We start from the raw sequence: 13,131 nt of genomic DNA on the forward strand, positions 1-13,131 counted from the left end.
TTGTCATTATTTAAAAATATTAATGAATGGTGCGTTACATTATTTGGAAGAGAAATTAAATTTAAGTATTGAAAATAATATTGTTAAAAATAATAGGTTGGTTATAAAAAAAATGCCTAAATTTATATACTTTCAATTGGACCAAGGCTGAATAGACCTTTATCACCTAAGACCACTAGGCATGCCTTTTTCATAAGAGTGACTCTTATAGATAAATGATAGCTCCAAAGTTTGACCATACAACAAGTGGAAGTATAAAAGACACAAGTTCATAATACCTTTTTTTTTCTTTTTTTCGTAAGGGTAAGTTTAGAATATTTAAAATTAAGGAATACCAGTGAAATCTAAGGTGAAGCTAAAAAAATTTTAGAGGTCGAAATTAAATTATAATTTTTATAATAAAAAATATAATTTTAAAGGATTAAATTAAAATTTTATCATTTTAGAGGGTTAAAATATAATTTTATCTTCACTAATTTAAAATTTTAAAAAATTTAATGAGCTCCTGCCAACCCCCTTAGATTCGCTTCTGGTGATATATATATATATATATATATATAAATGATGTTTTAGTTGATGGTATATAGTGTTTTAGATTTGAGTTTGTTTACGTTTTTTTTATAGATTTGATATAAAAATGTAATAATATAAAAAATATTATTATAATATTTATTATTTTATAAAAGGAACGTGTTTTTTTAACACTTTTCAATCAAGTAATTGTTTGATTAACTCATGACATCAACTCAATCAAACATTTGAATCTAGATTAGAGATGGATATGGAATGAGGCGGGGTGGATGAGCTCAACAGTTGGCATCTCACCACCCACGTCACTCCACTATGGATGTGCAATTTTGAGAATCATTATCACCCCCTTAGATGTAGAGGATGTTAGATGCATTCATCCTCGCCACTCTTCAATTTAACTTTTGCTAGTTATTTATAATATTTTCAATATTATTTAAAACATGTTGTAACACCCCTATACTCGATCTGATCGTCGAGTCAAAGCATCAGGATGTCACATTCGTTGCCAAAGTAACTACTGAAAATTTCAGATCAATTTATCATATTATTTAATTAATGTAGATCATTAACTCATTTTAGTAATAATTGAATTTACGATAGAACTAATAATGAGTTAAAGGAGCTCATTAAAATATCCACAATTGATCAAAGGCCAAACTGTAAAGTTCATAAAAATTTTTGAATTGTCGTCGTGACGTTGGGTTTTCACGTCGTGACATGGCAAAACTTGTCATCTTGACGTCATCTCCATTGTCTTACAAGTTCTGTGCTTTATTTTTATTTATTTATTTTATATATCATTACCTGAATATATATTCAGATATCATAACCGCCACTTTATTTTATATATCATCCACTTACATCTATTTCTAATATCAAGTCCTCATAAAAACATGATATTCAATCAAATATAACAAAGTATATAAAATTAACACAAATATTAAAGTTTTACAAATAAAACCATTGGAGGACTTGCACTTTCAAAAGTAGTTTACCCACGTTACGTATATTTCATATTTATTTCTAAATTATGCCAATCAATTTAATTCTTCATAAAATTTTAACAAAGAATTCAATATCACATCAATTAACAATTATTCACTTGTTATTTTATCAATTCGTTTAAACATACTCACATGTATTAATCATTCCATCACTTACAACCATTTCGAAACATTTCAAATTCATCTACTATATATATTCATATATTTTTTTCCTCCTCCTCCTCTCCATTCCACATCCTTATATATATATATTTGTAGAATCTTTAACTTTTAGTATATAACATGCTTATATGTACCATTATCTATAATTCCACTATTTACATACGTGTTCATATCAAAGTTGTCCACTTGAGTCATAGTCACTAAATTATTTATATCTTGAGCTATAGAATTCGAAATTAAAATCCGCTTGATATTTTTGAAATTAGACTCAAATATATTTTTACCATAAAAATTTCAGAATTTATGACTTAGCCAATAAGTACAGTAAATTCTTCAAATTTGTCCCTATTTTGCTGTTTGACAGCTTCAACCTTTCTTTACTAAAAATTAATTATCTATTAGTACGAGGTTTGGATGATATTTCTGTTTGTTTCTCTTGAAAATAGACTCATTAAGAATTTAAAAATATAAATTTAAAACCCTAATCATTTTTTTACAATTTTTTTTATGATTTTCCAAAGTCAGAATAGGGGAACCTGAATCCACTCCGACCTTATTTCACGAAAATTAATATATCTAAAACTATAAAATTCCGTTTCTTTCACCGTTTCTTCCATATGAAACTAGACTCAATAAGCTTTAATTACATATTTAATTCAATCTCTAACTAAATTTTCTATAATTTTTGGTGAATTTTCAAAGTTAAGTCACAGTTGCTGTCCAAACTATTTTAATGAAAAAAAATATTTTCTTTTCCATGGTTCTTTGCACTATCTTTCATTCATTCACACATAATTGTCATACTTTTGATTACTATACAATTTAGACACTTATGTTTATGTGTAGATTACACATTCATTCCTTAATCTTAGTACTTTTCACCATACAAATCACATTTTTTAAGTCTCTATTCTTCATCAAATACTTTCTATTTCTAGTATTTAGATTAAATACATGTTTTATACATCTCACTCAAAACATCTTTAACTCAATCTATTGAAATACAAATAGGTTTAGTATAAAACTTACCTCCTTTGTCAAGAATTTCTTCATTTCCATGCATTTCTCATCTTCACCACTTTCCTTCCTTTTTCTTCTCATTTTCTCCACTTTCATCTACTATTTTCTTGCTTCTAAATTGATGAGCATATTCTCTAGAATCTCTACTTCATCTTCTCTCTTTAATATCTAAGGAAATTTTTAAAAATTTTGGGTATAAAAAGTAGGTTTTCATGGCAAAATACTAAATTGTAAAGAAAAAAAAACTTATTTTCTCACACTTTCACTCACGTTGGAAGGATGATCTATTTCTTTCATCATTCCTCTTTTTTTATACTACCATTTTTTTAAATAAAATAATAATAAATATCTAAGTAAAATATTAATAAAATAATATTGAACTAATTAATTAATTAAAAAATCACCAAAATATCATTAACATCATCATTACATTTTAGAACTCTCCCTTTTGCTAATTGACCATTTTGCCCTTCATGATATTTCAAAATTTCATTATTGAATCATCACTTAATTTGATAAAATTGTAATTTAGTCCCTCACAATTCTCCACCTATTCAATTTGGTACCAGCATGCCAATTCCATATCTTAGTAAATTAGATTATTTTCACTTTTGGTCCTTCAAAATTCTCATTTTTACACTTTGATCCCCTAAATTTTGAATATTTACACTTGAGCCAAAAATTTTCCACATATTTATGATTTAGCCTTTACTTTAAATCAATATACTAAAACCTACTTCTTAATCATTATTATTATTATTATTATTATTATTATTATTATTATTATTATTATTATTATACTCCTCAATATTCTCTTTTATCCACTTTATATCACTTTCTCATTTTACCGAAAAATCAATTATACATTATTTAATTTATTACTACTTTTATTATATATCAATTGTAGGGATGTTACATTTATGCTTATGCCATAGAATTTTTTGCATATTTACAATTTAGTCTCTTCCTTAATACATCATGTCATGTTTCTTGATTTAACTCTCTTTTGATATATTGTAACTTTTATTTTCTTTGATCTTATACATTATTTCGCTAAAATTTTATCTCATATTATTTACGACCAAGAAAGTTTTGAGGATATTACACATATAGACTTTTTCTATAATATATTTTTGCCCTTTTAATAATTATATATAAATGTAAAATGATAATTTCAAATAGTAGGATGGGTAGAGTAATCAATTATCATAACCACTCCATACCCATTGTTCTAAAAAAAAAAAATCCTCCTCTCCTCATTCCACTTACTCCCGTCTCCTTTTCAAATAAAAAATCCGCTCCAAATAGAACATATTAATTTGAAATCTATCAAACATTTTGGATTTTACTACCCCTAATATCAATATATATACTTGACATATTCTTTAATAATATTATTCTGCATCTTAAATTTTTTATTGATTTCTTTAATTCTTTAATAATATTTTAAATTTTTTATTGATTTAAAATATGCCATAGATTTATGTACTTTTCATAAATTTGAAATTTAGTTTATGTATTTTTATTTTTTAAGAATTTAGTCTCTTTACTTTTCAGATTTCAAAATTCAAGTCTAATTATTAACACTATTAATTTTTTATGTTAAATTTGTTAATATGTCATGTTGAAATAAAAAAAATACTCATTTGATAGTGATGTGATTAAAAAAATGATATTGTAATAAACTTAAATTTAATAAAATAATTTTAATATTATTAATGATTGGATCTATATTTTAAAAATTAAAAAATAAAAAAATTAAATTTCTAAAAATAAAAATATAGGAATTCAAATACTTTCTCACCATTGGTAATGCCTTTTACATATTCGATGAAATGGCTTTGCTTACACCGAACATAAACCTTAACTCTAATAAAACTATCAACAATATCACTTCATTATAAAATGGCTAACGATAAGCTCGAAGTACCCTTTCAAAATGAAGGGCGGTCAATTATTTCTCCCCAAAGGACAAACAAAGTACTGCGAGGCCAATCATGAAAGTGCCATGATCCTTTGACGAGAGCATCTTTGAACATAGAGATCTGAAATTTATCCACATTAAAAGTTAAATTTAATAATTTCTCAATTTTATTTATGCGAAGATGTACTTTGAGATTATGCCACATCATTACATGTATTTTTTTTATGAAAAATATTATTACAATGAATTTAACATGAAAATTTTAATGGTGTTAATAATTAAATCTGAGTTTTAAAATCGAAAACGAAAATTAACTAAATTTCTGAAAATAAAAATAAAAATATTAACTTTTAAATTTACAAAAAGCACAGAAAATTGAAATAATTTCAACCTAATTTTAAGCATATAATATATATGTCACCTACAAAAACTTTCCTCCAAACCCTAGCCATTGGAAAATTTTCAATGTTTTATGCACTCTGTTGACAACATTTTCCTTTCAAACGAGAGCGAATCTAAGAGGCGGGAAGAGACTTGTTAACCCTTTTCAAATAGAAAAATTATTATTTAAGTTTTGGATAAGATGATTAAACTAAAAAGTATTTTATAGTAAAATTGTACATTGATCCTTAAAAATGAAATATATATATTTAATCTATTAAAAAATAATGAAATAATAAGTTAATACATTATAAATTATGTTTTTTAGTCTCTCTAAAGTTTATTTTTCAAGTCCAACCCTCTAAAAAGGTTTCAAAGTGTATACCTGTCGGTGTTTCCACCTACATTATCTCAGTACTTACTTTCTTTGTCAAGCTCACCATTGTCTTAGTCAAGCTGGCACATTTTGGGGGACCACATTATATATGGAAGACATGAATCTAGCCAAACTCTATGTTGAATGAGGTTAGTTTCCCCGGTCAATTAATTTAATGAGGCTTTAATTTCTACTATATTTAAAGTAGTTTGTGCTATAACAATATATTCAGGGTTGAAGCTAAGAATTTTGTATTGAGAGTTGAGATATAATTAAAAGAAATTAGGGTGTTAAAGTTAAAAATTTAGTATTAACATAATTTAAGTTGAATTATTAATTTTTAGGAGGGACTGAAAATGAAATTATCAATTTGATTAAGTGATTAAAACGGGCTAAGTTAAAATATTATATCTATCTACTCTTAACTACACTATTGTGTCACGGGCCAAAGTGCAAAGCCCGTGACCATGGCACAAGATGCGCCCCATGGAGGTCTATCGATTAGATGGGAAACATTTAGCCCACGAGAACTGACCCGATTCAAAGAATTGTTGGAGAAGCCTGTCAGATTGAAGCCTGGTTTGCCTGAAAATGAAGATATGACAACTTAGGCTATTTTTAATAAGTAGCGAAATCATATCTTGTTGATTTGATTTGATATGATGTAATCTTGTAAATCCCTAAAATCAAGTGATAGGCTAATCTCGTCCGTCAATGTAATTTGATATTGACCGTTGGTTTTGAGGGAGCTCAGCTATAAATAGAGAGTCTCTCCCTCATTTGTATCTCATCCATTGTAGGTTGAATTCTTAAGAGTAATAGAATTTTTTGAACATTTACTCAAACAATTTGTGTGCATTATTTTTTTGGCTTTATGTTGTTCTTTGTAGTTTCTTTTGGCATAAATCGCTTCCGCTCTTCAACTTGGTACCTTGGAGGAGTTCTTAAGGAATCCTTACTTGTGTAAAGGTTGACTTAGGCGAGTTTGGAATGAATGGATCGCCTAAGGCCACACGGATCGTGAGACGAAAGATCTAGCCCCATGGCACTTGAACATATTATCCATCTTATTGCAATTAACAATTAGAAACGTAACTTTTAAAAAGTAAATAAACATGACGTATTGTAATTTTTCAATAATTAAAAAAAATCATGTTTAGAATATCAAATAAAAAATTATAAATTAGTAGTATAAAAGGCAACTTACCATGTAAATGCAAATACATAATGTATATGAGTTATTGGATATCATAAATGTTATCTCATTATTAATCATTATTAAAAATATGTATTATTTATCTAGTTACATATCACTTAAAGCTTTTTACTGACATGAGAGATTCAAACAGGGGATTGATTAAGGCGAGAGAAAATAAAGAACATAATGTTACACGATGTTAAAATTTACATAAAAGTAAATTATTAAAATATGTCGATTGAGTTTTAGCTTGATCGACATCAGAATTGTTGTCAGTATAGGAGGATGTGAATTTGAATGCGCTAAAGCGTATTATCCTCCTATTTAAGGTTTGAGGAGGAGTTATGGGTAGTTCTAAGCACTATTAAAAAAAGTAGATATGATGGAAATCTATAATGAGATTAATGTTAAAAAATAAATTATTAAAATATAAAATTTTACAAAAAATTATGGAAATATTAATTGTTTTATAAATTTAATAGTTATTACAAACTACACAAAATGTGATAAATAGAAAAAAAAAATCATAAAAACCCTAAAAGCATACTCATCTAGGTATCAAGGAGAGGGTAAATTCGAAAAAAATTCAATATTAATTGCTTATCTCTATTTAGCCCGTACTCGTAATTTAGTGAATTTTCTGCTTTAACACTACTCCACTCTTTAAACCTGCATGTTATTTGCACTAAATGCTTTAGGTCTAAATAGAAGTGTACATTTTATTCAGAAAATTCAACTCAATTAATTTAAATTTAAATTTTCTTCAATTCAATTAGAATTTATATAATTTAAATTTGAAATCATTCAAATCTAAAATGAATTAACTTATAGTCAACCTCAAATTTGATATCAACCCTAAATGATTTTTAATTTTAAAACCTAGATTAATTCAACAACCTAACCTCAAACCAACTCAATGGGTCCAATTGACTAGTATAATAAAGGATTAATATAATATTTTGCCATTGAAATTAGCAATTAGGTCCATTTTGGTGCCTACATCTTTTTTGGGTCTACTTTGATACTTGAACTTGACAACTAGCTAGGTCCATTTTCATCCCTGAGATTATGTCACATCATCAAATCTAGACGGAATACAAGTTTAGAGACTAATATGGACTTAGTTGCAAAGTTCAGGTATGAAAGTATCCAAAAAAAAATAGATTTAATTGTCAAGTTCATGTATTATATAATAAATTGTATTTATAAAAGGATAAACTACACCCAATATCACCAAATTATTAGTGTGTTACGTTTTAATCACTTAGCTTCAAAAAGTTACAAAATGGTCTTTGAATTATTTGAAAGTTTTCATTTAATTCATTAGACTATTAAAATTGCTATTGTTTGGCATTCCCTGTTCGCATTACCTGCACCAATCAAAAGCGCTCACTCCTCATCTCTTCTACAGTTTAGTTTTTCTTTTTATTGAAACAACTTTGAACGCCACGAATTTGTGAATCAAAATCCAAATAGCTTTCTTCTCTGATCTTAGACAGTAACCGCCAAATCGACTTAGATATAAAGTATGGTATTCTACTCATTGATGGGTACTGATCCACCATATTAATCATCAAATCGTAAACTTGAGCTCGCTAAAACTAACTTTTTTAAAGAAAAAACCTAACAACCTAGTGACTTAAAATAAAGACTTTTGAATAGTTCAGTTACCATTTTGTAACTTTTTTGAAGTTTTGTGACCAAAATACAAACTCACCAATAATTTAATGACTTTGGGTGTAGTTTATCCTAAAAAAATGTTAATTAGGGGTAAAATAGTTATAATCCAACTATTTGGGTCCATTCTATGTGGGCCTTAACCAGCTTAGAAGCCCAAGAATTATTATTTCCTTTTTTTTCGGCCAGACCCAACAAATATCAGATAGTAAGAAAGCAAAAAAACAAAAAAACAAAAACAAAAACAAAACAAAACACGAAGTAAAATAGGATGTGTTAAGAGAGAGGGGTTATTGGCGCTCTTTTGAAATATCCTAACATAACACTTTTTCCCTCTATTTCAGCTAAAGAGACTCTGATTTGGTTTAAAACACCAAGAAGAATAATTCGTCTGCTTTCGCGTATATAATAATATAATTTAATGAAGCCATTTGTTTTAGGAATTTGAAGAAGAAAAAGATGAGTTGGAGCCGATTTGTTGAAGTCGGCGCAGGCTTTTGGTAGCGAACCTTTCCTTTGTTCTCTTTCACGCTTTTGATCCTTCTTGAGGATCATGCCGGTTCTTAATCTTTGTGGTCAGTTCAATTCTCTCCCCTTTTTTTTCTCTCTCAGGTCATAATAATTTGATTGATTTTACCTGTTTTGGTTTCAAATTTGATTTTGATTGAATTCGCTTCCGGAATATGTTTTTTTTTTCGGTTTTTCTTCTTTTTTTAATGAACGGTTTGTCCTTAGAAAGACGGTCTTAGATGTTTATTTGTTTAGAATTTTTAGTTTAGTGCGGTTTAAATATTGATGTCATTATGCAATTAGAGGCAGTAGACGGATATTTTTATGTTATTAGAGAAAACATTGATGTCATACCTTTTGACATAAAACAGAGGTGCAAAGGAATGTTCATGTTTGCCGAAGAAAACTTAAACTCACAGTGCAGGTTTGAATATTGGATAATTGGATACATGTCTGACACGGATATGATTAGATTTAGGGGATCATTGGAAGTTATATCCCCATACTTATTTGTTAGGAATGAGTGTCATGCACAAGTAACTAGACAAAAAATGAAGATTCTGAACAATATATGCCGGAAATTTTTAATCGTCAAATTCTGCAGTATAAGCCAACTGAAGTTTTATAGACTTCAATCCTTTATCTCTCATGCATTTATAACCTTAGTAGATGTAGTTTCCCTAATAGGAATGATCTTCTGACATTGGAGCAAGATTTTGCTTGCTTGTTAAATGGTTGAAAATGAACAAAACACTAAAAAGATTGTGCTGTCATGAGGTTACCACAAGCTTTTATCACTAAGAAGCTATAGATTACTTTGTCTTTATCCTGGTCAAGCTTGATGCTTTGCCAAACTAGGAAAGAAATGGTAGGCTTCCCATCAGTATCACCCATGGATTTGGATTAATTTTAGGATAGTCTTGTTATTGATTGGTGGTTAATGATCTAAATTACTTTAGAATGATACTTTTAGGATGGTCCTACGTCTTACGTATACCCATCCACCTCAAACTGAAGGCTTGGATTATAGAAGTGTTCGTGAGTTAACTTTTGAATTAATTTTAAGACGAAAGTTTATAGTTATACATGAACAACTATATAAATTGTAAAAAAGAAAATCTTAAAATTTTAGCTTTCTTTTAATATCTATAAATCTTGGTTAATGTGATTTTAATTTTTATTTAAAATATTGGAACATTATTGTTTTGGCTGCTTATATTTGAGAAATAAAACTGAAGGTTTAGTATTTACCCTAGGCCACAGAGCAGGTCCTGAAGTTGGTCTTGGAAGAGCACGAACCAATCTATGATCCTAAACTTTTAGGACCCATTTTGCATGGGTGATCTATGGTTTTAGTTTCCAAAATGCCACTCAGTTATTCTCATCTAAACCTGTAAATTGAGTGGGGCTGGATTGGTTTTGATTCAGATTAATTTAAATTGGGTTAATTCATTTTTTTTTAATTTTTGAGTCATTTGGATTTGGATTGTTTTGGATCAGCTTGGATTCGGGTTATTGACTTTTTGTAGTCATATTAGGTTGAGTTAAGTTCGGACTCAAGTTGGTTGGGCAGATTTTTTTTATTTAAATTGATACGTCTATTAATCTTATTAACTGTAGTAAAATTAATGATTCTAAATTCCCGAGATACATGATGTAACTACTAATATATCTCACCCTTAGATAATAGATAGTTTGTCCACTAGTAACCAATAGTCTCTTTACCGTTCAACAATAAGAAGCCATTGGATTATTGTTTAGAATATCAAATAGGGTGAGATGTTTCTCATGTGCATATCGCGGTGATAGCCAATGCTTCTGGTTTAGCAGTGGGCACAAAAATGTCAGTGTTGCTTGCAGTCACCGGCTTGCTCACTGCTTTTTCATTATCTGATATCTTCTTGGCAAAATCGTCGAAGCACTCCGCAATGGTCCGAAAAGAAGTGTTCGGATAGAGAGAGCAGACTTCAACATCAGTAGTTTTGTCCAAGCTGAAGTTTATTTGACAGCCATTTATGAAAATGTCATGAGTTATCGCAGCAACCACACTCTGCGGGATCCGCATCTCTGCAGAGATAACAAAACTAATGCTTTAATGGGGATTTAGTTCTTCAGAGAACGGTTACTTGTACTGAAACTCTGAAGAAAAGTGAGATTAAAACGAACCTTGAGCCCGCTGGAGCAGATCTTGTTCTGTGATATTTACCCTAGGCAGCACGCGGCCGATCTTTGTCTCCCATAGTGAAGCCATTTCGTTCATGTTTAATAGGTTACTTGGAGGTTGAAAATGGACGGTTTTGTTTAGTGTTCGATCATCATCAATGGACATCACAGTGAACTTTCCAATATCGGAACCCGCCACAAAGTATGCTGTGAGTTCACCACAAAATTGAATTAAATTCCTATTCAGGTAATGAACAAGCTATATGAAGGGTAGTGCAATGTCTTTGACTGATTTACACATTATTAGAAGGGTAGACAATTTCTTAAAATTCTACCAACTTTTTTTTATGTTGTAATGTAGGATGAAAAGAAGCAATATTGGGTTAGGAGATAGAAAAGTGTTGGCAGATGGTCACGTGATCCTTTGCTACCTAACACCCCCCAACATATCAGTCACGTGTCTCTCTTTGTAACATTTGACACTTTGGGTCCTACTGAAACTGCCGAGAGGAAAATCTCCTAGCCTTGAAAATGTCTATTACCACTTTATTTTCTTCAATAACAAAAGACAAAACGTTAAATAAGTCAAATTTTGCTTGCTTGACTAAACACAACCTATGACTAGGTTCAACCATTCCAAACTTTTCCCATGTTCTCAACTGTATACTCTTTGGTATGATAGATAAAGTATCATTTGAAGTACATAATATGCCAGAGACAAGCTTCAAAACCATGACACCCATGTGGGAACTGGGGAGTGATTTAATTCCGAGACATTGATTTTCTTTGAAAAAACTAAAGTAGAATTAGGTAAAGCCTTTATTATATAGTATTTTCAAACAAAAGCTACAATGTTGATGATGGAGAAAATAATAAATTTCAAAGAAAGGAAAGATGTAGAGCTGGGGTACCTTTGACAGTGCCATCACCATAGATTTGGAACCTATCAAGGGGTGGTAGAACATCTGCTGGATGAGTGTTGTCATGGTAGGGCCAAGCAGCAATGGAGTTGCAGCATATGTAACTGTACGGGATCCCGCACTCCTCTATCTGCCTCCTAATCTTGCTCTTTTGCTCATACATGGTCAGCCCCGGTTCCACCGGTTCTGCCCTATCTATGTCATGACCAAATTCCGACGGTACAAACCTCTGCAAATATATATTTCATCCATTAACCTAATAGTGCCTTTTGAATTATGAACTTTATGCAGTTTTGGAGTCCTGATCTTGCATTGCATGCAGGCCTGGCCTTGGGTAGTTTGGGAGTGCGGCCGCCCAAAGCCTAGGGCTGAAGAGGCTAAAAAATAAAATTTTTAACTTTTAATATGAAATAAAAAATTCAGCCATTTAAATTTTTTTGATGGACACTTAATTGCAGGCAGGAAAAGAAAAAAGAAAAGTGCCCCAATTTTTTATTTTATTGTATTATATTTTATAATTTTTTGAAAGGAATCTCAATTTATTATTTCGACTAGACCCTAAAAATGTCAAGAACGGGCCTAATTACATGCTATCTACATGACATAACACACACAAGCATATATGTTGAAGCATAAATATACCTTCACAGTGTTTACATTCTTAATAGCCTCTATTAGACTGAACTGGTCCAAGATGCTCTCCCCTCCTACAGCAGATATTACAACTTCTATCTTATATTCTCTCAGAACTTTCTCCATGAATTCTTGGTCGGTGATAGAACCCTGTTATAACATTTTCAGTTCTTGCGTAAACTTGTATATAATACATGTATGTATATGCATAGGTATTGCTGTATAGAACATGAATTTACCTATACAAATATATATATTCATGCACAAAAAGAAAAATGCTTGAAAATTCAAGGATATATAAATACGAAGAGATGCCGAGAAGAAAATAGTAAAATACATATATAACGATGGCTCCTTTGTCTTGAAGAAACTTAATGGTGGAAGCTTTCGAGGGAGAGTTTGAACTAGAGCGGACTAAGATATACGTTGGCCGGCCTGAGTCTAGACAGGCCTCGGTAATGAACCGACCTATGAACCCACTTGAACCGATAACTAGAGTCTGACCGGTCTCTGACTCATTTGGATATGAACCATTCATGTGTGTTGATTTCATAATTGCTTGCTTTTGTTTTCAACTTTAGAAATTTTGGGGCACAAAAGGAAAGGAAGGAAAGAGGGTGAGTAAAAAGAAA

At 30.0% G+C, this 13,131-nt stretch overlaps 1 protein-coding gene across 2 annotated transcripts; it reads right to left on the minus strand.

Moving 5' to 3' along the window:
- Window positions 1–10,440: 10,440 nt before the first annotated feature.
- On the minus strand, window positions 10,441–13,131 carry LOC121224433 (leucoanthocyanidin reductase). Of its 2 annotated transcripts, XM_041107740.1 has the most exons (5): window positions 12,837–13,131; window positions 12,509–12,649; window positions 11,858–12,095; window positions 10,950–11,153; window positions 10,441–10,850 (listed from the first exon to the last, which is right to left on the minus strand). In XM_041107740.1, the coding sequence occupies exons 1-5, from the start codon at window positions 13,050–13,052 to the stop codon at window positions 10,570–10,572; spliced, it is 1,080 nt and encodes a 359-aa protein (XP_040963674.1). In that variant the 5' UTR covers window positions 13,053–13,131; the 3' UTR covers window positions 10,441–10,569. The 2 variants fall into 2 exon arrangements, with proteins under 2 accessions (XP_040963674.1, XP_040963675.1); XM_041107741.1 differs by lacking the exon at window positions 12,509–12,649 and having other exon boundaries at window positions 12,837–13,127.

The sequence above is a fragment of the Gossypium hirsutum genome, chromosome D12 (assembly GCF_007990345.1).
Source record: "Gossypium hirsutum isolate 1008001.06 chromosome D12, Gossypium_hirsutum_v2.1, whole genome shotgun sequence".
Lineage (NCBI taxonomy): Eukaryota > Viridiplantae > Streptophyta > Magnoliopsida > Malvales > Malvaceae > Gossypium > Gossypium hirsutum.